We start from the raw sequence: 27,607 nt of genomic DNA, 5'->3' as shown, positions 1-27,607 counted from the left end.
GGAGCTTCAATCAGGAGCAGAAGACGGCAGCTGAGAAGAAATCTGCTGAAGAAGCTGCTAAATCAAAAGAGGGAAGAAAGAACAGAGAAACACAAGAGTCCCTAGATGCAGGAGTGAATAAATGGGAAATGAGGACACAAAAATGACATTAAGTCAGTGGCCAATAGAATCTCCAAATTTGACCAGAGCCCATAGACTAAGAGAAAGAAACTCCACACCAAAAGCTTGCTTTAAAAAAAAATAAAAAGTAAACAACACGTATTTGTTCTGATTTCAGGTCACACGTAGAGCCAGAGCATTTATGTCCCATCCCCCATGTCCATCAGTCTCAGTTACTCAGTCTTACCAAGGCTCAGTCATAAGGCTTCTCAATCCTTCTGTCTCTTCCCCCAATACAACCACTTCCACTCAGCTGTCCACTGCACAGTGCTGTCCACCACTCCACTCACTGTCCTCCCGGGCTCCATCTCCTCCCCGCTCAACCCCCTTGGGCCCTGAACAGAAGCCAGCATCCTGAAATGTAAAGTTATGTCATTATTTATCTTCGTTTCGTACTTACCCATACCACACTTTGCTATGTGCATGTAGTACATGACACAGTTTTAGAGGGAACAGAGATGAACAATTTTTATGTTAATCATTTCAATGTGTAAAGAAAATAATGTAACCAGCCATCAGTCTTTGATTTCACTGATGGTATTAACTATGACAAGACCAAAGTAGACAGGGCCTAGAAATTCTACCTCAAGCCAATCTCTGGCTCAGATTGTATATAGAAATAGCAAAAATTGTGAAAATGGTATACAAATAGCCAGTTTCAGAAACAAACACTAGACTTCCAGTCACCATGGAGGCATAGGTAAACACGGCTCGCCTCCTCACACAACCACATCAAAATTCTCGACTTTCCATCCCATCCCTCAATACATATGTCCATCTGTGATCCCACCACTTTCTTGTATATCCCTGCACCATCTCATTTGCTATTCCCACCTCTTGGAATTCCCATCCTAGCCATTTGACCACTAAAGATCCAATACACACCTCTCACGTCAGAACTCTGTAATTATTCCTACAGGCCACCATAACTGTCTACAATTTACACGTCTATCTCCCTGATTCAATTTTCTAGTTCCTTGAAGACAGCAACCATCTCATTCAGTTTGCATCCCAATGTCAACACAGTGACCTATAAATAAATATCTGTTGAATGGCTGAATTAATAAGCAATCATTCTAGCCTCTACTTTCCAAATTATCCAAACACTGGTATATCTAGACACAGAAAGGAAGCAAATTGAGTTTATTAAGTTCTTACTGGGTATGCCAAGCAATCATTATTACATCTAATCCTCACTAGGAAATGGGCAACATGATCATCATCTGATTTTCAAGATGGTATAATAGAGATCTAGATAAGCTCAGTCCAAAATTACACAGCTGGCAATTGGGGACTTGTGGCCACATGGGCTGTAGATAAGTATGTCTGGCACCAAAGCTCATACTTCACGTTCACGGCCTCTCTCCACTATCAGGATGGTGACGATGGCAGTGTTGATGTATCGTCTCCTATGGGCCAAGCACTGCTCTCAGCAACTATCAATATCAACAACATATACATATATATGTATTAAAATTCAGACATGGAAATGTGCTCAGACTTACTAAATGCCCTAGAGCTTCCTAATTGCTAAAAATACTCTTTTTCCCAAAAAATCAATTCATTTGATGAATATAGTAACATAAAAGAAGATGCAACATGGAATTATCTACTATAGAGCCTCGAAGTGGAAATAAAGTACTCAAGGTGGGGGAATAAAGAGTCTAATTAATGAAATTCACAATTTTTTGCCAGGCTTGAAAAATTAGAATATCTAGTCAACACCTCAAACTAATAAGAGGCTGGTAAGGAACTTGTGACAAACTGAAGATGAAAAACACATGATGAAGATCCAGAGACATTCAAAAGAGGAAAAGGAATGCCTGAAAAAGCCATTTGCTTTCATAAGAGTCCAGAGGAATACATGTGACAGTTTTTCACTACACTAAGAATAACATTAGGGAACAGGAAAGGGCAGCTGATTTTGTTTTTTTTACCCTCCTAAAAAGTTCAAAAATGTTTCTAATTCCTCAACAGGTACAGAAAAATCACCAAAACAAATCACTTTTCCCACTCTTCCCTGGAAGCCTTGTAAAGGAGAAAAATGCTCTTCTCTGACTTCTTCAGACATAGTCAAATGAAAAGATCACAAAAATTTACAATTTCTAACTGTTCTGAGAGGAATACACGAAGCCAACTCATTGCTACCTATAACGGCAAAGAAACCCAGTGTGCAGAGAATGCTCGCCAAGTGTCAAGACCTTGGGCATAAAATTATAATGACAATAACTGCAGCTAACAATATCCGGAAACTTACTAGCTGTGAGGCACTGTTCTAAGGGCTGCCCATGAACTAACAAGCCTAGGAAGTAAATGTTAGTTCTACTGTCCCTGTTGACAGATGAGGACATTGAGGCACAAGGTCAGAAACTTGCCCACAGTCCAACATGACCCAGAACTGCCAACACCAGGGTTCAGAGTCTGAATTCCAAATTCCACAATCATTCTGCTGCCCTGCAATCTGGATTGCTACTCATAATTCCAAAGAAAAACTTCCAGATTATGTTTTGTAATTCCACATGGGAAGATGATGCTTCTGTGGAACAGTAATGTATCTAGTCTTTGAGGTCACTTGCAGTGCCTGCTGAGTTTCTTGGGCCATTATATCAAAAGATATGTCACAGCCTCTCCACAGGCCAAGTCTGACTGACAGAATGTGGAATAATTTTAATGAAGCAGAAGAATGGGCCTTTGTTCTTGGGGAAAACAGAGCAGGAAACACCACCAACAGAAAAGGACGAGGAGAAACATCCGTGATGGAGCCCAGTGACTGCCGCCACTTCCTTCTGACAAGGTGTCTAAGGATAACATCTGAAAGGAAAACACAAGCCCTGCCTGTCGGGCCACTTCACGTAAGTGCTGTTTTACGCTTCATGTCAGGGCTGTCGCATCTTGCCCTGTAATCTCGCTAGATAAACAAATCTTTCTCCCATGTGAGTGTGTGCACTTACACTCACTCACACTTTGCACTTGGGTGTTAGCAGAAAAACACTGTGCATTAAGCAGGCCCCAAAACCAAACAACAGCTTTAGACCAGCCTGCACTCTCCCAAACTTCAGTCACAAACACCTCAGTCACTTTTGTCACATCTGAGGATATGTACTCTTAGTTACTTGTCTTGAATTTGACTCACCTTTTTCTCTTAGGCCTGTTTTAAAAGGAAAAACTCTATCACTGCTGCCAATAGAAAGCCAGCATGATGGGCTCTAAACAGAGTAGCTCTAAAAAGAAGACTGAGCCTGAAACCTGCACTCTGCTTAAAAGGGAGAGGGGGCTATTAGAGAGTATCACTTTGAACTGTATGACATTGCAATTTTTGTAGGTCAAACCAATCAAGTGCTGGCAGTTTCATTTACTTCAACTTAATATTATTAACACCAAACCAAGTCTTTTCCCCCAAATCAGTAAGACATAAAAAGAATTTAAAGGAAAATAACTAAGGCACTAGGCAATTTAAAGGAATTTAATGCCACAACTTTTAACACTTAAAATAATGTTTAGTACCTGCAGGCATACAAATCTCTCAATTTCTGAAACTGCTAGAAAAGCAAAAGGGGATGTAGTGTCAGTGAGTGAAGACCACGTTGCAAATATGAAGTCTGTGCTCCAGAACCTTTCAACTGCCTACCAGCCATGTGACCCACCTGTGCCCCCAGCACTGACACTTAAGAGATGGTAACTACATGCTACACAGATTACCAGCCCCCAAGCTTTTATGCCTGTGAAAGTAGAAAATTTACCCCCCTCTTGTTCTCCTGGGGTCCTTTTGAGGATCAAATGAGATGGATGACACAAACATCAGCATTTCAAACCAGACAATGCTGTCACAAGAAAGAATATCATTACCATACAGCAGTGACAGGGGACAAATGCTGGGAATTTTGGCTACCCTGTATTTACTCCACCTTCATAACAGCACCCAGCTGTCATTTTGAAGGTTTCTTCCTCCCTGGATACTATCTGGATGGGATGGTGAACCCAAATAGACTCTTTGCACTACACAAGCCATTGGGGTCCCAGGAACTCCTTCAGCCAAATCCTTCTGCTGGTGGCCAGGAGGTGGCCAAGTGACCTGAGACTGAACAATCAGGTGCTTCCTCCCTGGAATGTCAATCTTGAGCAGAATGAGAGAGAGTCAGGAAACAACTAGTGTTCACTCCAGCAGTGGGGCCTTAATTGTATCACCATTCCTGCTAGGAGACCTTTTCTGGGCTGTTATTTCCAGCTTATGAATCTTCTGAAGCTGCCTTGACTTCTTCCTGTTTCCAAAATCTAGCCTGCCATCAATTCCGTAAGATCACAGTATCCTCAACTGGAACAGATTTCTATTGCTTTTTACCGAAGAGTCCTGGCAGATACCCCAGTGTACCATCCTTTCAAAGGTTCCTAGTGATGTTCATCTGACCAGCTGAAGTCTCTAGCTGCAGTCACCAGCCAACACCTCACATTCTTGCCTAAAACTTTTCCTAAGACAGTAAATAAATGTGAAATGTATTCAAAGATAACACCTGGCCTTTTAAGAAAAATCTCTTCCAGTTATCCATTACTTCCTAGTGAACACAGGGCTTAGATTCCTGGAGGAGAATGATGTGGGAAGAGATACATACAAGAAGTTCCATTTTCCAAATGGGACACAGAACTATGCCCAGAGTTACATGGAAAGAAATCCTCCATATCCAGTTGTCCCTTTGGGAGCGAAAAAAGAACAGTAACAAGGCTCACTAATTCACTTGGGCCCTTCCATTCCATCGAGTCTACTACCTGCACGGGTAGGTGTCACAGGCTGAGTTACAAGTGTCCCAGTCACTTCCTCCCTGAGGAGCAAGGACCTCTTTACATGGAGTGAAATTAACATTTCTACATGCCTGCCATTTTTACATGCAGAATGTGACTTAATCCTCACAACTGGCTAGGTAGATACCAATGTGTGGGTTTCCCCCATATCACCAAGCAATTCTCCAACACAAGCCGGGTGTCCTACAATTCAACTCAGTTCTGATACTATCTACCTGGAGACAGCATCAGATCCCACAGGTTAAGGTCTCAGTCCTATAAGACTGCACCAGCCCCTGACTTCAGGCAACAGTTGCAATTCCAGGTTGTCACCTGTGCTCCTGACTAACCAGCTATATATCTCAGAGGTTCCATGAGCTCCTGTTCAGTTTCCATTAATTTTGTAGAGTGGCTCAAAGAACTCAGAGAAACATTTTACTTACCAGTTTACCTAAAAAGGATATAACTCAGGCCCTGACCAGTATGACTCAGCTGTTTGGAGCATCATCCCATGCACCGAAAGGTCATGAATTCAACCCCCAGTCAGGGCACATACCTAGGCTGTGGGTTCAATCCCCCAGTTGGGGCACATACGAGAGGCAACCACTCAACGTTTCCTCTCACATCGATGTTTCTCTCTCTCCCCTCCTTCCTCTCTCTAAAAAGCAATGAAAAAAAGTCCTCAGATGAGGATAAAATAAAAAAATTTTTTTTTAATGTTTAAAGGGTATAACTCAGGAACAGCCAGGTGGAAGAAATACAATGATGAAGTATGTGGGATAGGGCGTGGAGCTATCCTGCTCTCTCAGACAGGGCCACTCTCCCAGCACCCCCAAGTGTTCACCACCCCAGAAGCTCTACAAACCCTGTCCTTTTGGGGTTCTGTGGAGGCTTCATTACATAGGCATAACTGACTGAACCACTGGCCACTGGCAACCGAACTCAATCTCCAGTCCCTCTCCCTTCCCCGGAGGTGGGGGTTTCTCCTGGCAACCAGCCCCTAACCTTTGGTGCTTTCCAAGATTCACCTGACATAGCAAAAGACACTTTTATGGATATCATCACCTTGAAAATACCAGGAGTTTTGGAGCTCAGTGCCAGAAATGGGAATAAAGAACAAATGTACACCTTTCTTATAAATCACAGTACCACAACAGGCCTAATTCTTGGGCTCAGAGAGGTAAGGCAAGTGACACAGCTGAAAAAAAGGAAGAGCCAGGATTCAAAGCCAGGCCTTGAGAGCCTGTGCACTCTCATGCCAGCCTGCCCAGGGCATATGAACGGTCTCCCGAAAGAACTGAAGCAATAAATCAGGCTATTGATCAATGCCACACACATATACTGAGAATCTAATGTGTGGCAGGCACAAAATGTTTGTGCAAAATGCTGAGAAGTAAAAAAATGAAGAAGCTGCCCTGCCCACAAAGCCTTTAAGCCCCATGGTGGCATAGCTATTTAAACACTTGACTACGGTACAATGCAATGTACACACTCAACCAGACCATGAATCTTTACTGAGCACCTTATAAATGCTTCTAGAGGCTGGGTATACATCAGTGAACAAGACAGCATTAATATCGCTACCCACACAGAGCTGACATTATGGCATAGGAGGCAGAAATAAATAAAATAGAAAAGCACAATGTACAGAGTGTTAGTTGCTGATAAGTGTTATGGAGAAAAACAAAGAGGGATAGAAGTGTAAGGAGTTGGTACCATTTTAAATCTGTCCCAATTTCAGATAGTCCCCACAGCTCCATTAGACAGCAGCACTACATGCTGTGCTCGTGGCTGGCAAAGTGTCACAGAAGAACGAGGGTGTGAAAGGACAGAGAAGGGAACTGGCTCTGCTAGGTGGGTTATGGTAAGAGGGTGTGGGCTGTGGAGAGTCTCCAGAATGAGCTGAGGGCTGAGCAAGTGAGTTTCCTTCCTTTCCCTTCCTCTGCAGGAAGGTGCCTCCTGGCCTCACCACTGCAGGGCATGAATCAGCTCTGAATGACTTCACAAAGCATTTCCAACAAATGCCTGTGGGTCTGTCATCTTTGCCAAAATCTTTGTGTCACCCCCGATCAATGTTATAAGCTTATGCAATAACGTCAGCCTTTTGTGGGTCATGAAGGCAAATGGCAATTTTTAGGACTTTTTTAAATTATAAAAGAAACACATAATCACAGGGTAACAGGGGAGTCTAGCCAGATTGCTGGGAGGTGGGGAGAAACCCCAGGGTGAGAGGTTGCACCCCCCTGGAGAAGGGAGGGGCTGAAGGAAACCCCAAGGCAGAGAATTGAAGAAATCGTCTGCCCTGCTCCGAAGAGGGAGGGACCCCTGAGAGGGGCTGGAAAGGGCCAAAGGCAGCCCTGGAGCTGGAGCATGATTCCATACCCCCAAGGCAACAGTAATCAACTAACACTCCTGACACCTCTTGCCCAGAGCCTGCATGGGCTTTGGGGGCTGAAAGGTCACAACACACATGTAAAACCCTCTTACCTCATTCTGGATCATGGCGGCCAGAGGAGAGGCTGGGATGCTGTAAGCCGACACACGTGGTGAACATTGGCCCATACTGGCTAGAAACTGGGACACTCACACAGCATGTAGGATTTGAGGGGAAAGGTTTAAAAAGGTGGGTGCGCAGAGCTCCCTCACTCTTCTTCGCCCTTTGCCCCCAACTGGGATGGGGCACAGAGCATTCCTGAGACCTGGTGGATGCAAGGCCCTGCTCGGGCTGCCTTTCAGCATTCCCCCCGCTTACCAGGTTGGGAGCTAGCCCACGGAGGCTGAGTCCCACACACAGGACAGGTGCCTCACCAGCGACGGGCCCGCAGGACACCAGGCTGCACTAGTGGCTCTTGCCTTGCCCTGCTCTCACAGTCTGGAACAGGCTTGTGCAGGACACACACCTTGCCAGCAGCAGACTCAGACAGGACACTGTGGCCCCGTGCCACTCGGCACAGGTCCTGGACTGCTCCTGTTCTCTTGCACTGAGGGCATCACACAGACACGCAAGCTGGGCAAGTTTCACAGCCCAAGGACACAAGCAATCCTGGACACTGGGGGCCCAGTGGACTGAGCCCCTCACACAACCGACTGCAGTGGTTTGGCAATGCAATCCAGCCTCGGGAGAGGGAGGAAGCTGCAGTGAGGCAATGGAGATACAGGCCTCACAAGAGTGTGCTCCAGAGAGAGAGCCTGGAGCTGGAGAGATGGAGATCCTTCCATGTAGCAGCCATGGGCTCCACGAGGGCAGATAAGAATGGAGGGGATCTCTGGGCATTTATTTGGACTTCAGTCTTTTTGGGAGCACAGGAATTTCCATGCTTTACACAAGAGAAAGGCCTGGAGCAGGGGAGCTCGCAACTCCCCGAAGTCAGGTACCATGTTAATAAAAGCCTTTTCTTTCCCCACTAATCTCTGTTTTATGGTTGTGCACGGCAGCAGGCAGCCAGATCCCATTTAGCCCTCTAACAACAGCATAAAATATGAAAAATATCAGGAAATATAAAATGTCCAATATTCTTAATTCCAACATTACCTGTGTTCATATTTTGGTACATTTTTTGCCAGAGTTGTTTAACCCTGCAAAGGTTGCAGTCAAAAAAATTATAGTGTAGGTCCTATGTACCACACGCCCTTACAAAACACATGTTATAACCAAACTGCTTAAACTTAATTTGTCTTAACATTAGTCACATCAAACGTGTAGCTATAGTCATGGCCTTGGACCTATGCACCTGATGCATGTAACAATATTTAAAAGAGTTTGCATCTCCCAGATCAGCTACAACCTCCTCAGGGTTTACATAACTAGAATCACTCTGCATCCATATAACTTCATAACCTGCTCTTGTTATTTTTACTAAATATATAATTTTTCAATTCTACATATCCATTTTCTTCTTAAAAAAATTCTACACAGACATCAATTTAATGGCTATGTAACATTCCACTCTCCTGATGCATTATACTTTATTAATCATTTCCCAATTGTCAAGCATTTAGGTTTCCAAGTTTTCATCATTTTAAGTTTTCCCTGAAAATAACTTTATGCAGAAGGTATTTCTTTTTTCGTTCATTTTTAGAGAGAGAGAGAGAGAGGAACATCGATTTGTTGTTCCACAAATTTATGCATTTGTTGATTGATTCTTGTATGTGCCCTAAGGATTGAACCTGCAACCCTAGCATAACGAGACAATGCTCTTACCAGCTAAGCTACCCAGCAGAAGGTATTTCAAGTAATTCCCTTATAAAAGATTCCAGTGAGAACTATGGGAAGCTGGAAATACTTTAGAGTAGTCACTGCATAGATGGTCTACAGATCACCCAAATTTAACCACTGCACCACTTGGCTGCCGAGGCAGAGTATAGGAGCTGGTCATCTCTAGCCACCTTTTTGCTCTTGAGAGTATAAATGGTTTTAGGAGCAACATATTTACCTGCTGTCAGAATCCGAGGCGATTTCCTTTCTCCCTCCAAAGCGGATCTGGCACTGCATGGAAAAAGAAGCCACTGAGATCAGTTGTTGGGATGGGACACTCAAATGTCACCAAACAGCCCACACAGGCCTCAGCATCACCAGGGACACAGGGCCAGAGACTCTGGATTGCTGAGTCAGAGTGTCCCTGCCCTGGGTGTCAGCCTAAGACATAAGATGGTGGACATTCCAGCCTTCCAGCTGCCACTTAAATGAAGTCCTTATGTCCCACTTGTACAGAAGGGAGCCACGTGGGAAAACAATGCTAAGAGGAAAACAGAAGCACACAGCTTCTGCACATTATCTAAGAAACTTCTATGTGTCAGCAGCTGGCAGTGTATATAACACAGGGCTCTTCATAGGCAATAATGAAAACTTCCACAAATCTGCAAGGACGGGTCCCTTCTGACAGGGCCCACAGTTGTTAGGACCGGCCAGAAAATTATGACAGCATAAATCATACTTCAAACAAGTCATCTGGTTGTTCAGAGTAACAATTTACCCAGGGTGGGGACAAACAAAAGCAAACTATTTTCCTTTTTTTAAATTGTGGTAAATATAGAAAACATAAAATTAACAGTTTAATCATTTCTAGTTATACAATTCAACTCACAATGTTGAGCAACCATCACCACTATCCACGCTATTCTCTTGTAAAGATGTGGAATCTCCAATGTGGGTAGCAGGCTTACAAGACTTCTGAACTTCCTAACTGAAAGACCTTATATATACATATGTAATTTAAATGATACATTTGTCAAAACTTATAGAACTCACATTCAAAATTGGTGTATTTTATTGTATGCAAACTATATCTCAAAAGTGCTGGTTTTTTAAAAGGCATATATATACAACACTTTTGTCCCCCAAAAGAATAACAATGGCAGATCTGGGCATAAGCTCCAATTTATTTCTGTTTAACTGCTACACTTAAAGTAGTTCCACTTGTGCCCTAATCTTCTTGCCATCATTTCCATCTCTGGAGTAAAGAAAGACAAAATGAATAATGTAGGCTCCTAATTCACAGTGGACCAGGGGCTGGCCAGGCCTTTACCTACTTTAACAAATGCAATTCTCTCAACATCACTGTGAAGATCAGTGACCAGATTACAGAGAAGAATGCCCAGAGAGGCTACCTGAGCTGTCCAAACATACACAGATGGGAAGAAATGAAACTGGCCTTTGACCCCGGCTACACCTGAGCTTGTGTCATTTCACCCTATCAGGACACCTGGAGGCTTGGGCGGATGCTAAAGTCTCTGAGCTCACCTAACACCTAACACAGTCAACACCTAACACACACCTTTATTAAAGTATTTATCTCCTATCTCCCTATATACATGCACAAAATTGTCAGTCATCCTTTCTGAAAGGTGAGCTACCTTGAATTCCCAGGGCCGGATCCTAGTTCTGCTGCTTATTAACTATGACACCTGAAGAAAGTTCCTGGACCTTTCTGAGTCTCTGTCTCTTTAGCAGTAAAATGGAAATAATTGTAGGAACTATCTCACAGGGTGGTTGAAAGGATTACATGTAAAGAATTTGGATGTAAAGCAGAGAGCCCAGCACGTGATGAATGTGCGATAAATGATGCATGCCTGGTATATGCAGGCAAGCAAACATGCCAGCTCACGTCAAAGCTCATCTCCCACCCAGTCAAAAGCCAGGCATCGGAATAGCATCAACCAATCAGATCACAGCCCACCTGAAGGATCCATACCATCGGTCCTGGGCATGGTTCATTCCTTCCTATCTGTTCTTATGCTCACAGGGACCCCAACCACCACCTCAGCACCCATAAGAGTTGCCCTAAAACACAACTGCTTGGGAATAAGACTTTGAAACCCACATCAATGCCCTTCTCAAAGGGACATCCTGAAGGATGCAGTCCTCCGGAGGACTTTAAAAGGCAGGACACGAGAATGCTTCTATCCCTACCTCTGATAGCCTTCCCTGCTCTATCATTTCCTGGGGGAAACTATTGGCCTCACTGTTCCCAGACACAAAGTGGGGGTAAGTCTGTCTAGATAGACAGAAATGACTTCTACATTAATTATCTGACATTATTACCTGATGTCAAGGTCAAACATGAGCGTGCCTCTTACCTGTTTCACTGCATCCAGCAGTCGCTCCAGCAGAAATTGTCTTTTCATGTCATTGTTCTGTGATCCTAAAATGCAACAAGGCTTAATTAGTTCTGTTTGACATTAGCCTCCTATTAAGACTTTCTGACATATAATATATGACTGTCCCCAACTAGTATCAGCCTTCTCTTTAATAAAATCCCTAACAAAACCAGGCACCAATAATTTACATCATTACAAATGAAGTTTGACCATTTCCCTGTTATTGCAATGTGGAATGATCAAATCCAGGGTTTTTTAACCTTGGCGCTACTGACATTTGGACCGGATGGTGGGGGCTACCCTATGAATTACAGGATGTCTAACAGCATCCCAGGGCTCTACCCACTAGATACCCCATTAGCACACACGCATGCACACACACACACATACCCTAGCTGTAGCAACAAAAATGTCTCCAGGTGTCCTCTGGGGAACCAAATTGTCCCCAGTCAAGAACCAATACTCTAACTTAAAATATACGAGAGTGAGTTTCCTAGTGCATAGCACTGCTTGTTGGCTCACCTCACCACCACCTCCCACATCTCTTCCCCATGCCACTGCAGTGCAAGCTGAAAACCTGATTCCTCCTTTTCTAAGCTTCTCTTACAAGGCTGACTGTAAGAAGTTCTAGCTAATGAGGTGTAAGCAGAAGTGCACTGGGAGGGTCCTGGGAAAATCATGTCATCCTAATAAAAGAACAGATGTTAATGGTTTCATTCCTCTTTCCACTCCTATCCCTTAATCATAAATATGTTGGGTGGAGCCGAGCAGCATCTTGCTACCATGAAGCAACAGGCCTGGAGGGAAGGCCAAGAGAATCACAGAGATGTCAGCCCTTATATAATTTTGCTGCTGAACCTATACTGGAAATCTACTACCTCTAACAGAGCAAATAACTCCATTTATTCAAAACACTGTACATTGGGCCGTTACTTACAGCCAAAAGCTTTCCCAACTGATACATGTGGCATACACTGAACTCCTACTTAAAGAGTGTCTGGGGCAAGGCCACTTCAAAGCACCAGGCAGAACATTGTCAGAGCTACATCTGATGTTCCACAAGAGGCCCAGTGACTCCAACCAACAGAGACATGGCTACGTGTTATGATGCACCACACACAGAACACAGTTGTCTCAAAGGAGACTCAGGTTCGGAGTTACAGGAGCAGACGTTCCACACCATGAGTCCTGAACTGTCACCAGGCGGCCTCTTTCCTGGCCAACTCAACATGGGCTTCGCCATGGAGTACCAGAAGGGCATCACCTCAGGGATGGTCAGTGATTAATCTGAGTCATGCCAGGGCTGCCCAGTTGATAACAACTGTGGCCTTGCGTTGAGCACTTCCTGCATGCCAGACACTCAGTTGAGTTCTCAGCATGCATTATGCCGCATAATTTTCACAACCACCCTGCAAGCTAGGCATTAGGATCCTCATTCCACAGATGGGGAAACTAAAGCTCACAGAGGACCAACAACTGTGTGCATTGACTCATTCAGTATTTACTTAATTTCAATTATGTACCAGGCAATGTTCTAAGGGCTGGGGACCCAGGAGTTAAATTGTATAAAAGAGCCATCTTCTCATGGAGTGAAATTCTATTAGGAAGAAACAAACAGAACCTAAGTAAACAACTAAATGAGATGATGTTAGAGAGTCATACCACGAAGAAAGACCAAATGGGCTGATGAGACAGGGAGGAAGCAAGAGGGCCACATTAGCCAGGGTAGTCATGGAAGACCTTTTTGCACGTGTGACAGTGAGCTGAGCCCTTTACAAAGAGAAGGAGTGGCCATGAAAAGATATGCAGACCAGGGTTCCAGGCAGAGCAAAGAGCCAGGGTAGAGCCCAGGAGGCAGGAACAGACTTGGCCTCCGGTCTTCCAGGTCCAGAAGGAAGTATGCTGTAACTTCAGCAAAAAGCAAAAAAGGGGAAGTAGAGATCAGAGAGGTGGGCAGGGGCCAATCACAAAGGGTCTTATGGACCACAATAACAGGTTTAGTTTTTGTTCTGATTTGAATACTAACTGGTGTAACTGTGACCTTGACTCAAGACCAGGCCCTTCAAATGCCTGTGCTAGAACTACCACCACACAAGGTTCCTTCCTCACTCTAGGCCTGGAGATAAAACCAGCTGGTAGACGCTCCGTGGACACATAGTAATACATCTGACTTCCCAACTGTTGTCATTGTTATTTTACTGGAAGAGGTTTTGAGAAAGGACAGCCTACACATCATGCCCACCAGACAAGAGGCCATCGTGTAGCATCACTCATGATGGAGACCGACCCCACCCAGAGCCCACAAACATCTCTCTTGACACCTGTGTCTATCAATAAATCCTGCTCTTTATTTGGCAGAAGGTTTAGTTTCTGTTCTTCTCTAACACCAGAATGGAGAAGTCGGGCTTTCTTTCTTCCTTTTCCCAAGTATTACACCCAGTTCCACTCACCCTTGGGCAATACCAGCTGGAAACCTGACAAGGTTTTCCACACCCTGCAATGCCGTTGCTGTTTTTTCTGATCATAAATGTAATTTATGTAATAGAACTATCATATGACCCAGCAATTCCACTTCTGGGCATATACCCAAAAGAACTGAAAGCAGGGTCTCAAAGAGAAATTTTACACCCTTGTTCACAGCTGCATTGTTCACGGTAGCTAAAACATGAAAACAATGCAAGTGTCCACCAACGGGTGAACAAACAAGCAAATGCGGTACACCGAACAATGGAATATTATTCAGCATTAAAAATGAAGGAAACTGCAACACGCTACAACATGGATGAACACTGAGCACATTATGAGTGAAATAAGCCAGACACCAAAAGAGAAATACTGTATAATTCCACTTCTTTGAAATACTTAGAGTAAATGCATGGAGAAAAGTACAGTAGTTGCTGCCAAGGGCTAGGGAGAGGAAGGAATGGGGAATTGGTTTTTAATAGGTATAGAGTTTCCATTTTGCAACAAAAAGAGTCATGGGGATGGATGGTGGTGATGGTTGCACAACAATGTGAATGTATTTAATACCACTGAACTATTCACTTAAAAATGTTTAAGTTGGCTCTGGCTGGTGTGGCTCAGTTGGTTAAGAGCATCATCCTGTAAACCCAAAGGTCAAGGGTTTGATTCCTGGTCAGGGTACATGCCTAGATTGCAAGTTCAGTCCCCAGTCAGGGTGCATACGAGAGGCAACCAATCAATGTTTCTCTCTCACATCAATGTTTTCTCCTTCTCTCTCCCTCCCTTCCCCTCTCTCTAAAATCAGTAAGCATGTTCTTGGGCGAAGATTTTAAAAAATGATTAAGATGATAAATCTTATGTTATTTACCACAAAAAAAGTAATTCATGAATTCATGCAAAACGATATACAATAATAAAAAAATCAGGCAAAAAATGTACAAAGAAAAAATCTCTATCATCTCACTACTGATAATTTTTAGTGCAGTAATTCTCAAGCTTTCCTGTGCACACCAATTCCTTGGAATGTTGATAAAAGGCTGATTCTGATTCAGCAGGTCTAGGGTGGGGCCTGGGTTCTGCATTTCTCACAAACTCCAAGGTAATGCTGATGTTGCTGTTTCTGACCAACATCAGAAGAGCAAGAATTTAGCACCTACCTTTAATGACATGCACAATTATCCTAGAGCTTTTCTACAGTATCTTGCCACCAATGCTTTTTCTCAATGAGATGTCACCAGCCTCCTCCTCTGCCTTACCTTGCTATGGATCTCTTGTGGTAGAAAGAAAAGCATGTCCTCTATAGAGAAACAACCTGAGATTGTGCAGGGCTCAGCCCACCACTCCCACACCCTGGCTGCCATCTCTCTACAGGAGAAAAGTGCACTTGAGTGAGACAACCCTGACCTCAGAAGGGGTACCTGGGGCCATCCTAGCCCTGAATGAGGGTTAAGAGAAGGGGTCTCATAGGGTGGAGGGAGCACGGATAGCCTTGGAAGCACTCATCAACTACAGGGAATCCCCAAGAGAACTACGACTATGAGTAGTTGAAGGAGCACTAGTGGGGAGTCACAAGGCATCATGAGTCCTCATCCTGGCCAGGCTGCTTGCTGGCCATGTGACAGGGACAGTCACTTCCCTTCCCCAGGCACTGGTTTCTGCATGAGCTCATGCCCTCCTAACTCTGCAGTCTGCCACCGTGGGGCCTCTGTGAAGCCAAGCAGACAGAGCAAACAATGCCACTGATCTTTCTGATCTTTCTTATCTTCTCTCAATGACAAAAAGGAGAACATAGCACCCCTGCCAGGGCCAAGAAGAATCCTCCAGTCTCAAACTGATGCCCACCTGCTGAGCTTCAGGCATGGGCTAAGCCATGAAGTGACTGACATTTCATCCTTTCTTCCTTGACAAAGAAGGAAAGGTGGCTCCATTCACCAGAGCACCAAGGCTCAGAAAGGTCAAGATCTTCACCCAAGACCAGTCCCACAGGAAGTGTTCAAGGATGGATTCAATTTCAAGTCCTCTGGTCCTGGCGCAACCATCTCTAAATCCTGCTCACTCTCAACCCTGAAACAAGCCCGCAATTACAGCCCCACTGCCGGTTCAGGAATGATTCCTTTGTGGAACCCCAGCCTTCCTGCTTCCTTCCTTCTCCAAGGGCAGCCTTCAGTCAACACTATCAACCAAAGAAGCCAGAAGAGGCTTCTTTTTAATTTCTTGTGAGATCACCATCAATATGGAAATGAAATACGTAAAGTCACCCCAGGAAATATTGCCAGGTGTCCACGAACCTGTTAGAGAAATGCAGTGATCCCCCAGGGCTCTAAGTCAGAAATCACATGTGCATGTGAAAATCACTTACCTGGTTCAAGTGCATCCCTGTTGTCTTAAATGTTTAGAATCCTTAGGACTCTACATTAATTTTTACTGTAAAACGCCAAGGACTAAGAATGGGATAGCCCAGGTTCAAATCCTACACCACCAGCTAAGTGACCATGGGCTAGTTACTTAAACTCTGCACCTCCTAGGTCTGTTAAGTGAGTGGATGCTCAGTGTGCACCTACAACAGTGCCAAATATGTACCAAGCACTTTATACATGTGCTATGATGATTATTGTTGTAGTCGGTGTAAGACTTCTGGCTCTAACAATTATTTTCTTTTTTTTAATATGCTTATTGATTTGAGAGGGAGGGAGAGAGAAACATCCATCGGTTGGCTCCCATATGCACCCCAACTGGGGATTGAATCTGCAACCTACATATGTGACCTGACTGGGAATCAAACCCCCAACATTTTGGTGTACAAGATGACGCTCCAACCAACCAAGCCACATAAGCAAGTGTAACAGTTATTCTCAACTGACAACCTTCCCTCCAAAGCACAGGCAAAGCAATTTAATGTAGGCCTCTATGTTCATTGCCCTGGGGCGGGGGTGGGGGGGAGGTAAAAAGGGTCCATGGTGTCTGGGGAGGGGAAAACGAGCAAGGTGCACCAGGCACTCTATGTAAAGTCCTTCTCTAATCCATGCAACAACCCTGAAGGTCAAGGGAAGCATGGTTCCCACCCACAGAGAAGTTAGGTCACTTGATCAAGACCACATAAGCACTTCAATAGTGGGATTTCCCTGCCTCTCCATGGAAAGGCAGAGGTAAAGTCAGGGCAGGCATTTCTGTGGTCTAAGGCTAATCCTTGCAATGCACTAAGCAGGTATAAGGGAGAAAAGTAAAAGAAGGCAACATTCTTTGGGTGCCCACTGCATGCCAGGAATTCTGCCCAAGGTCACACAGCAAAGCAAGTGCTACTTCGGAGGCTGAGACCCGCATCTGCCTGACTCTTAGACCAGTGCTCCTTCCACATGCCATACTGCCATTCTGTTGGGGGGCCAGATGAAGCTTACTGAAAAGGGGAGAACTTGAGCTGTGCTTTAAAAACTGGGAAGGACCAGAGTAAGCAGATGCATACAGAAAGAACACAACTGCTTAATGGGTAGAGGGTTTCCTTTTAGGGTGATGACAGTGTTTTGGACTAGATAGAGGTTGTGATTGTATGACATTGTGAATGCCACTGAATTGTTCACTTTTAAATGATTAATTATTTTTGTAATTGTTAAATTTATAACGATAATTGTCCGTTGTTAGTTGTATTAAAACCATGAACAGTTTTATGCTATGTGAATTTCACCTCAATACAAAACAATTTTCATGGGAAGGGCTGCAACAGGTAGATACTGGCCCAGAGCACCTCCCAAGCCAAAGGAACAACTACAGTAGGATTCTCCAAAGGGTAGGTGAGGCACGCAGCCCCCACACTGAACAGCAGAATAGAAGAGCCCCCCGACGCTTACTTCTCTTTCATCAGTCTGTCTGACACGAGGAGGCCCTTGACCTGCATCGGTCAGGCGCCTAACAGGAAACAGCCTCACACAAGTAAGGATAGTTCCAGGAGGTTCCCTCATAAGAGGCTCTACTGAAGAATGAGTATAGATAAGCAATTCTCAACCAGGGCGACTTCGCCCCAGCCCCAAGGAACAGTCAGCAAGATCTGGAGACATTTTTGACACATCGGAGGATGTTGTTGGCAGCTGGTGGGTAGAGGTCAGGGATGCTGCTAAACTTCCTACAGCGCACAGGACGGCCCCGACAACAGAGAATGATTAGCCTAAAATGTCAAGAGTGCCACAGCTGGGAAACTCTGTCCTAAAATAGGTTTGATTATCCCATTTCACAGATGATGAGACAGGCTCCAAGAGGCTAAATGACAAACCTCCACTGTGCCCTAACTCCCATCTCCTCGAAGCTGCTCAAGGACATACTGCAGCAACTGTCCCTTTTTCCCATGCTGTCAACTGGGTTTTTTGTTTTTTTTTTACTCATCTACAAAATTCCTACAGCATACAAGGATATTGTAATATCTCCCCAACATTTAATATTAGCCATGCCTCGTTCCCACATGCCCTTCCAGCTGCAACCCCATTTCTCTGCTGCCCTGTCCAGCACAGCTCTTCACTCTGAGAGTCATCCATCCCTGCCACCATTAATGTTCCAAGATCTGGCCCCATGCCCTTGCGCTCCCATCTCCTTCACTCTGAACTGAAATAACTACACAGTGGCCATAACATCTGGAAGACACAGTAGAGACTCACTGATATTACAGAACAAACAGATGATACACTCGCTGATATTGTTTGATTTTTTTCAATGCACCCTGCAAAGTTGCAATTAACCAGGCATTTCTATCAAGCCCTACATAAGCTTGTGCACTATCTCAGATGATTGTCTCTGGTTTTTACAGAGTAAACCTGCACCTTTAATGTACTACAGAACAGTGGTCAACAACCTTCTCCTGTAAAGTGCCAGGTAATGAATATTTTTAGACTTAGCAGTTCATACAGTCACTGTCACAACTACTCAGCTCTGCTCTTATATCTCAAAAGCATCCATAGACAGTACATTAATGAATCAATATGGCTGTTTACAAAAACAGGCCTTGGGCTGGATTTACCCCGCAGGCCCACTTGCAGACACTGCCCTAGCAGAACTGGGGGGGGGGGGGGGGGGTGCAAAAATTAAAACAATAGTGTTACCTTTCCAGACTTAACAGCCTCCCTGCAGTAAGACAGTTACATATGTGTCCCCAGCAGGCTGCAGACCAGGCCATATCTTAGTCATATTCCCATCTCCCCTCACCCTATAACCAACACCCCACATCAGAGCTTTGCAGTGGGCAGATACGTCATCACCTTTTCACACTGGTAGAATTTATACTCAGTCACATTTGCAGCCATCTAGATGCTTGACACTCTCAACCCAATGGAGAGTTCTGGTGCTGCTGTTTTTGTTGTTTAATTTCTACTACTCTTTCCAATAAAGAGATAGAAAGAAAGCAGAAGTCAAGGAGGAGGGGAGCAGAAAGGGCTGCATGATGTAGGCCAGAGGGATGCATGTACAAGACCAAGATCAAACCCCTCCAATCCTACAGGGTCAGGCAGAGAATGCAAATGAGTGATGTGGCAGGGAAGGCAATGAAGAGGGTGAGGTGGATACTGCAGGGACCAAGACAGATGCCCCTTGAGAGATGGCAGCTGCTACTCAGCTGTAGCTGACAGCACCTCACAGCAATATCAGTACGGCATTGCTCCATTTCCCATTTCTTTTCAAAGAGCCAGAAACTCAGATTTTCATGTCAATTAGTTGGCACCTAGTTATACTCTTTTTAGAGAAGTGTTTCAGCCAACTCTGCACAAACCAAACACAATAAACCTAGAGGCCAGATCTGCTACCAATTTTCCATGCTGAGATGTACATTAAACCTTTACATCCACCTGTAAGCTGGGTGCTGGCAGCCCCGTCATAACAGATAAAGGAACTGAGGCTTGGAAACATTGATCACTTGCCCAAGAGATGACAAACCCAACACTTACCCCAAAACCCATGCCTTCCAACCTCCACAAGACCAAATAACTTCTCAGGCAGCTCAACTTCAGACAGAAAACAGTCCCCTCTGCAATGAGCCACCAAAAAACCAACCAACCTCCCGATGGCTGGCTCAAATGTCGCCTTCTCTGAGAAACCTCCATGGGCACAATAAACTGTTCTCTGAACTGTGCTTCCACAGCCCTCCAGCCACATCACACCCCCAGTCTAATCCCTACACAGAGAGGATTATGGAGACTCCTAAACCTGCTCCTTGTGCCAGTCCTGGGTGGTGAGTCTTTTCAGGGACAGAAATAAGCCTTAATGCATCCCTGCTCACAGAAAGAAATCAACAATTGTTGAATCAAGACCCCAAGGGGAGTTCCATGGTTCCCCAAGTAGCTGCTTTAAATAGAGAGGACCAGAGTGAGCCAGGCCGCAGCAGCAGCCTCGCATGTGTGATGCGCAGAGTGCAGCAGGAGTTCTGTCTGCTCAAGCACTAGCCTGTGAACAGATAAAATGAACAATCATCCATTCCCACGGTCAGGCTGTGGCTGCCAGTTCTGTGGAGTAAAGTGGCACAGCTGGACCAGGGGGAAAGGACAGACAGTCCACCGCCAAACAGTGGAAGAACAGCTCTGCTGGAGACAGATAGGCTCAGGCCATCTAAGTGGCCATGTGATGTATAAGACTGAGTCAACAGCAAATTTATAAATGGGCAAAGCATTTACTCAAGAGCAGGAATCAACAAACATTTTCTGTAAAAAGCAAACAGTAAATAATTTAGGCTTCCTATCCCATAATGGTCAATTCTGCCATCGGAGCATGAAAGCAGCCATAGACAATAGCGAATGAATGGGTGTGGCTGCGTTCCAACAAAGCTTTATTTACAAAATATGTGGCCAGCCTAGTTTGACAATCTTTGTTGCACCCTCAATAGAAAAAAAAAATTAAAATGGCAGTGTGCAAACACTTGGAAGAGAATGTGTATCATCACCCATGGCTGCAGAAATACAAATTCTTACTAAATTAACCACCACATGTTGCCATTAAATAACTACTAACTTGACCAAGAAACACTTAAAACACAATTTCCCAATGCTTGTAAAGCTATGGGGGAGAGGTACACACCACCAGTAACAATGTACTGGTGCAGTAGGTTCTTGAAAACCAGTGTGGCAATGCATACCAACAGCTACAAAAAACTCTTAATGCACTGGAAACTAAGCTGAGGAGGAGGAATGGGGGAAATGAGACAAGGAATAAGTAACTTTCACAAGTCCCTCTACCTTCCAGGTACTAAGTAAGGCACTCTGTGTTCATCACTCACTTTTGTTTACATTTTCTGACCAGGAAATTAAGGCTCGGAGAAGTCCCCACATTCTACCCTAGGGAGTTAACCCAGGGTTGCCCAAGTCCAGGTAGAATCCACTACAACACAATGGCAGCCTAACACAGCATCATGGGTGCAGATCTTTTTCCCTGCAGTATTCCAGAACAGAGGCCAGGAAGCTACAGCCCCCAACTAAATCCAGCTGCTGCCTGTTGTTCTAAATAAAGTTTTACTGGAACACGGTCATGTCCTTTCCTTCACTCACTGCCTGTGCTATTTTACCCTACAACCACAGGGATGAGCAGAGGGACACAGACCAGATGGCCTGCACAGCAGGAAATATTTACTATCCGGCCCTTTGCAGAACATGCTTGCTGATTCCATCTTAGCATATCATAAATGGAATTTACCTTCTTTTCCTATAATAGGAGAAAGGTTAAATAACTGGGGTACATGTTTTATAGAATGTTATGCAGCCATTTTTAATCATTGTGAAGAGAAGGAACATGGATAAATGCTAAACTACAGGAGCTGGCAAAAGTTGGTTTACAGTTGTGAGTGTGCCAAACACAGTTTATTCTTGTATGATATATTTTTCCATATGAACAACTGTAAACCTACTTTGCCCACTCCTGTAAAAGTGGAAACACTAATTCAAATGTAGGCTCAGTGTAATTATGTAAAATGCATATGCTTTAAACAAAGACAGAAGTGGAATACCTAAAACTCTAAATATTTAATGTGCAAGGGAGGTCTACTTATATTAAAGACTAAGTTCCACAATAGTCTTTAATGTTATTTGGAGTTTTTGCTTTTTTTTTTTTAATTTTAAGATGGGGGAGGAAAGAACATAGTCCAAGATACGCAGATGCAGGCAAGGAAAGATGAGATGGGAGTGGGCAGGGCTCCCTGAGGAAGCTGGGGAATACAGGCCCGGCAGGTGCTGCCGAATGGACGAGGGAGTGCTCTGCCATGCCACTGAGGGCTCCTGGGTGGGCAAGCAGAAAGCAGGGCCAGTGGATGGGTCCTCGCTCCACCTGGAGCCTTCAAGCTGCCACTCCCCACTCCCAGAACTGCTCCTCTCACCACCTTTCCTACCTCAGTAAAAAGCAGTTTTTACCTCTTCTAGATACTTGGGAGCAAAAAAACACAAAACAAAACAAAAGAGGAATCACTCTGCCTTCCCTCAGGTCTTCTCAGATATCGCCTCCCCTGTGAGGGTGTCTACCCTGATCACCCCATTCAAAATTACTACAGCCCTCCTCCTTCAAGTCATCCTCTATCCAGACAAGTAAGTCAGATGCCACCCTTGGGCCCTGGACTGAGCATAAGATCAGACCGAGCCAACCAGAGCCACAGTGATAGGTTCCAGGATGACTACACGGGTAGGCAGACTGCTGTGATTCAGCCCCAGGACTTCTGCTGGAAAGACGTCCACTCCTTGCGTGGGCATTGCTATATTGTAGGATGTAACCCAAGAGCTGCTGGTAGCCATCTTGCCTCCGTGGAGAAGAGGCTGCCTGCGGATGAAGCCAACAGAGAAGAAAGTAGAGTTGTGAGCTGGACAGAAAGGTTGTCCTGATGATTCTCTAAGCATCTGAATCTAGCTGAGTCTGAAGCCAGCCATGTCCCTAGACTTTTCCATTACAAGACACTTTAAATTCCCACTGTGCTGAAATAAGCTTCTGCCACATTCAACTGGAGAGCCCCGCTGACACACCCACGACTCCAACAAAACATTCTTTGGTAGTTCATTCAATTCACTTCAGATACCAACAGTACAGCCCTTTGCTAGGTGACAGAAGATGCACCAAAATGTCATCTAATAACTTTCTACTGCATGTTGAACCCTGAATTTCTGGGTTTCTGGCCTGGCTCTGCTGCCACTAGAGCCCTCACTCTTACAGACAGCACTTTAAACTACTACCACCACTTTGAAAAAAAAGAGCAATCAAGAATGATCAACACCTCTGTGTTAAAGCTGCTTCAGGAACATCACCCCAAAGACAAAATCTAAAGGAAGGAAAACTACCTTAAACAAAAAATGTTCACCACATTATTATTTGTCAAAGGAACAAAAAGGAGCGAGGGATTAGCTAAGTTTCCACAAGTAGAGCCAATAGTTTAAAAATTATGCTACGTGCAAGATGATGGGTTGATGATGGATTATCAAGTCATAGAAGTGAGTAATATTAAGACCACATGGCAGTGTGTTGAAGTATGAGCCTGAAATGTTAAGGATAAAAGCAAAATGCAAATGTATATGATAATGGTAAAATTACTTCAGCAAAAAGGTGTTTTGAAACCTTTTTTTTATTACTTTCCCCTTTATGATCCTTTTTAGACCTTTTTTTCCTTAATCACCACCTCCGTGCAATTTTAATACCACAGATATATTTTACATCTGTTTATATACTGCTTGCATATCTGTGACTTCCATATAGCAGTAAAATTTTCATGCCCCCCCCAGGGTTGATATCACCCCATGGAGAATGTACACTATCCATGTAGACAAGACGGTACAAGCAGAATGGAAGGTGCTTTCATCTGGAATTATGTTCACGTTGCCAGAATTTTTACTTCCACTTTTTTTTTAGATTTTATTTATTCATTTTTTAGAGAAAGGGGGCAGGGAGAAAGAAAGGAAGAGAAACATCAATGTGTGGTTGCCTCTCGTGTGCCCCCTATTGGGGACCTGGCCCACACAACCCAGGCATGTGCCCTGACTAGGAATCAAACCAGCAACCCTTTGGTTCGAAGGCCAGCACTCAATACACTGAGCCACACCAGCCAGGGCTACTTTCATATTTTAAAAGTTCTAAGAACTTGACTTCCTATGACTTACCCAGGCACAGCCAGGCATCAAGAAGCAGTAGAGTCAATGTCAATGGGATTGAGTCCATAGCCACTTGCTCACATAGGAGATGGTCAAATATTTGCTGACAATGGAACACTTACTTCTTACAATGTACCATAATAGATCAACCCAGTGCCTTCATTAGGGACAAAAAAGAAGAGGTTGGTATCATCACTTTTTCTGCTTTGAATGAAAACCACAAATATTCCTTTTTCCATTCACTCATTTCAGCTTATTCTTTATTCCAAATACAAGCCACTGCTGGAGATGACCCAGTCAATACCAAAGAGAAAATCATGACCTTCAACATTCCAGAAAATAAGAAGCTGCCAAAATGTACATAAACACAAAGCAAGATCAGCAGTAAATTACCCACTAAGCCCAAACTCTGCTGTATCAGGCCCTAGAGCTTGTCTGTTCCACAAATTATCTGACTTCCCTGGGTCTGGCTTTCCCCATACTTGAAATGGGGGTTTTGGTGTCTTCCTAACATAAGAATTCTTTACAGAATAGTTACCGATTGAAAAGAGCATCAAGCGTTTCAAAGATAAAGTCTCACAAAAGACAGTGCTTGAGGATCATGACTTCCTGGACTACAAGCTTACTGCCCCAATGACAGCAGTATCATCTGAAAATCGGACTTTCTCAGTTAGTAGAGGCTGGTAAATCAAGTAGCTTCACCTAATATTCTTTACGGAAAAACAAACAAATAACAACCACTATCACACTGACAATTTGCTTACTTCTATGTATACATATGAATCCAAAAACACAGTTCTGTGCACATGTTGTAATGTGCACCAAGGTATATATTGTAGGTATAATTCGTAGCCGTGTTAGGTACGATGGATAGCAAACCAAGGCAGGGACGAGGAGGGAGGCATGCCTCACCCACTAACTCAGCAGTCCTGAGCCTGGTCCAGTAACCTTGCCAGGCATTCCCACAGCACAGGAAACATCATGATAGCACGGGAAGAGGGCCGTCCTTGAAATTCTATGTATCACCTCCACTATCTGGGAAAGAAAGCCTTTGAAACTGTGCTTTCACCCCAAGGCCTTCCAGGCCCGGAAAGGGCCCACAGTGCCCAAAGGAAGAAGCCCATTAACACCTTTGTGTATTCACTCCCCGCTCCCAAAGCTGGCACCACCTTTACGGGTCAATCAATATGTAACTTCTTAACCAACATCCCACCAACTATGTAAGTCCTCAGGACAAAGCACTGGGCACACACTTGCCACCCCAGCCTTTGGCCACCCTTACTTCTTGCCACCTTTACCCTGCTTTGTCCTGAACCTATGACTTTCACCCCCACCCCCACCTTAACTAGGCCCATTCTCTTCCTTGAGAATGGAGGATCACCCATGAACCCCGCTTGCCCGCTAACACACTCGCTGATCTGTAATTCTTTATTGCATTTTTTGTCTTTGAGGTGTTCCATCATGTGACCATACCACACATATTTCCCCACTCCTCTATCGATGGCCATCTTATTTGTTTCTTGCTGCACAATACCATTTATCTTGTGTATGCATTTTTCAGAGCCATTCCACTTCCTGGTCATTTGCACTTAATGTATTTGGCCTTGAACCCATCTGACCTCTGACTCCACTCAAACATTTTCAACTCAAAATACAGCAGATTCTAATTACCAATTTATAGGATATACAAGAGACTGAGAAACATCAAACCAGACCAAAAGGATGCAATCAGCAAAATCCCACAAAGAAGCCTTACAGGATAAAATGACTCCTTCAACAAAAATTGCAAGGGGAAATAAAAGGGAGAGATGAAAGGAGAACCTATTGTTAAAATAAAAGTCTTTGTGCTTCAAAGTATACCGTCAGGTAAGGGAAAAACAACTCACAAAAGGAAAGAAAGTGTTTATAAACAACATACCTGATAAGGGACTTATATCCAGATTATATAGAATTATTATAGCTCAACAGAAAGAAAAACAGCCTATTAAAAAATGAACAAAGAATCTGAACAGACATCTCTCCAAAGAAGATATACAAGTGGCAAATAAGCACATGAAAAGATGCTCAATAACATTAGTCATTAGGGAAATGCAAATCAAAACCACAAACAGACAGCACTTCAGTCAGTAGAATGGCTATTATCAAAAAGACTGTGCAGAAACCAGAACCTTCATACAGTGCTGGTGGGAAAGGAAAATGCTCCAGCCACATTAGAAAACAGTCTGACAGTTCCTCAGATGGACCCAGTAGTTCTACTCTTAAATGTATACCCAAGAGAAATGAAAACACATGCCCACACAAAAACTTGTATGTGAATGTTCACACAGCATTATTCACAATAGCCAAAAAGTGGAAACAAGTCCAATGTCCATCAACTGAGGACAGATAAACAAAATGTGGCACAGCCAAGGCCTCGGTGCGGGAGCAGCGCCTGCAGAGCAGGCAGGAGGCGGTGATTTTGCTGGAGGATCTGGAGAGAGAGCCCAATGAACCACAAAAGGAGATGGCAGCCTGCAGACACAGACAAGTCCCCTCTACAGAGACGGTGGCTCCAGGGCAGCAGACATCACTGAGCCTTCAGGCCCAGCCTGAGGAGTCCCAGCTAACGTGGGACCTTGCTCGGCACTCCCACCTTGTTGGAGAGACAGAATGACCATGACAGAGGACGGAGAGTTGCTGTGAAGGAAAAACTGTCCTGAGATAGTGGAGCCACGTGGGAGACTATTTTACAGAGAGACTTGGGAGGTGTCACAAAAGGTTCCCCGACTTGGAGAAGCTAGTGAACATAAGGGTCAGACAGCAGGGCACCGGGGAAACCGCTTAGGAGAAGGATAACACAAATGTGATGAATGGGAAGAGCTTTGTTCAGAGCTCAGGTCTCATTCAATCTCAAAGAATTCACACTGGAGAAAGACCCTATGAATGTAATGAGTGTGGGGAAACCTTCAGTCAGCATTCTGGTCCTTTTAACCACTGAGGAGTCCACAACATACATAGGCAGTACCACTGTGAGGAGTGTGGGAAGGCCTTCGGTCAGAGCGCAGGTCTCATCCAGCACCAGAGAATCCAGAGAGGAGAGAGGCCCTGTAAGCCCAGCCAGTGCTGGAAGAGTCGGCACTCCTCTCACACAGAGCCCCAGAGAAGCCACACAGGCAGCAGCCTCACCAGTGCAGTGAAGGAGGGGCGGGGAAGCTTTCAGCAATACCGTAAACTCCATCAGAAGACTCACAGCGTGCTTGAGCTGGTCTAACCCTTGCTATGTGCAAGTTTTCTGGATCACTGGCCAAGTCCCGTGAAGCAGGTGAAGACCAGGAAACGTTTTTCTTCCACTAAATATGTTTTGGAACAAAGACTGACCTGTGGTGTAGGCACATCCTAAGAGGTTTTTGAAGCTGTTGCTTTCCCTTTGGTGTCTTCACCCCTTCCTGATTCCTAGTCCATCCCTCTCATTTCCTCTCTTGGAATCTGTGTTTAATTCATAAAGATCATAAAGAGCTCTGCAGATGTTTTACAATCGACGGGTCTTCGGTGTTCCC

The 27,607-nt window shown here is 44.4% G+C and overlaps 1 protein-coding gene and 1 pseudogene across 6 annotated transcripts in view; one reads left to right on the top strand and one right to left on the bottom strand.

Moving 5' to 3' along the window:
• The window catches only part of SNX29 (sorting nexin 29), a 611,689-nt gene that overhangs the window by 579,638 nt on the left and 4,444 nt on the right, over positions 1-27,607 (bottom strand). For 4 of the 6 annotated variants that reach the window (XM_045204448.3, XM_024571345.3, XM_045204449.2 and 1 more), the window contains exons 2-3: positions 11,509-11,573; positions 9,366-9,418 (exon numbers count right to left, since the gene is read on the bottom strand). In XM_045204448.3, coding sequence (XP_045060383.2) covers positions 9,366-9,418; positions 11,509-11,573 — 118 coding nt within the window. Of the gene's footprint in view, positions 1-346; positions 643-9,365; positions 9,419-11,508; positions 11,574-22,574; positions 22,724-27,607 lie in introns of those variants that run through there. The other 2 variants (XM_071222229.1, XM_053929261.2) reach the window with 2 other exon arrangements.
• On the top strand, positions 12,621-27,321 carry LOC139440434 (zinc finger and SCAN domain-containing protein 9-like; annotated as a pseudogene).

The sequence above is a fragment of the Desmodus rotundus genome, chromosome 1, assembly GCF_022682495.2.
Source record: "Desmodus rotundus isolate HL8 chromosome 1, HLdesRot8A.1, whole genome shotgun sequence".
Lineage (NCBI taxonomy): Eukaryota > Metazoa > Chordata > Mammalia > Chiroptera > Phyllostomidae > Desmodus > Desmodus rotundus.
The sequence above is the reverse complement of the archived record's forward strand: the minus strand, read 5'-3'. Positions and strand labels throughout refer to the sequence as shown.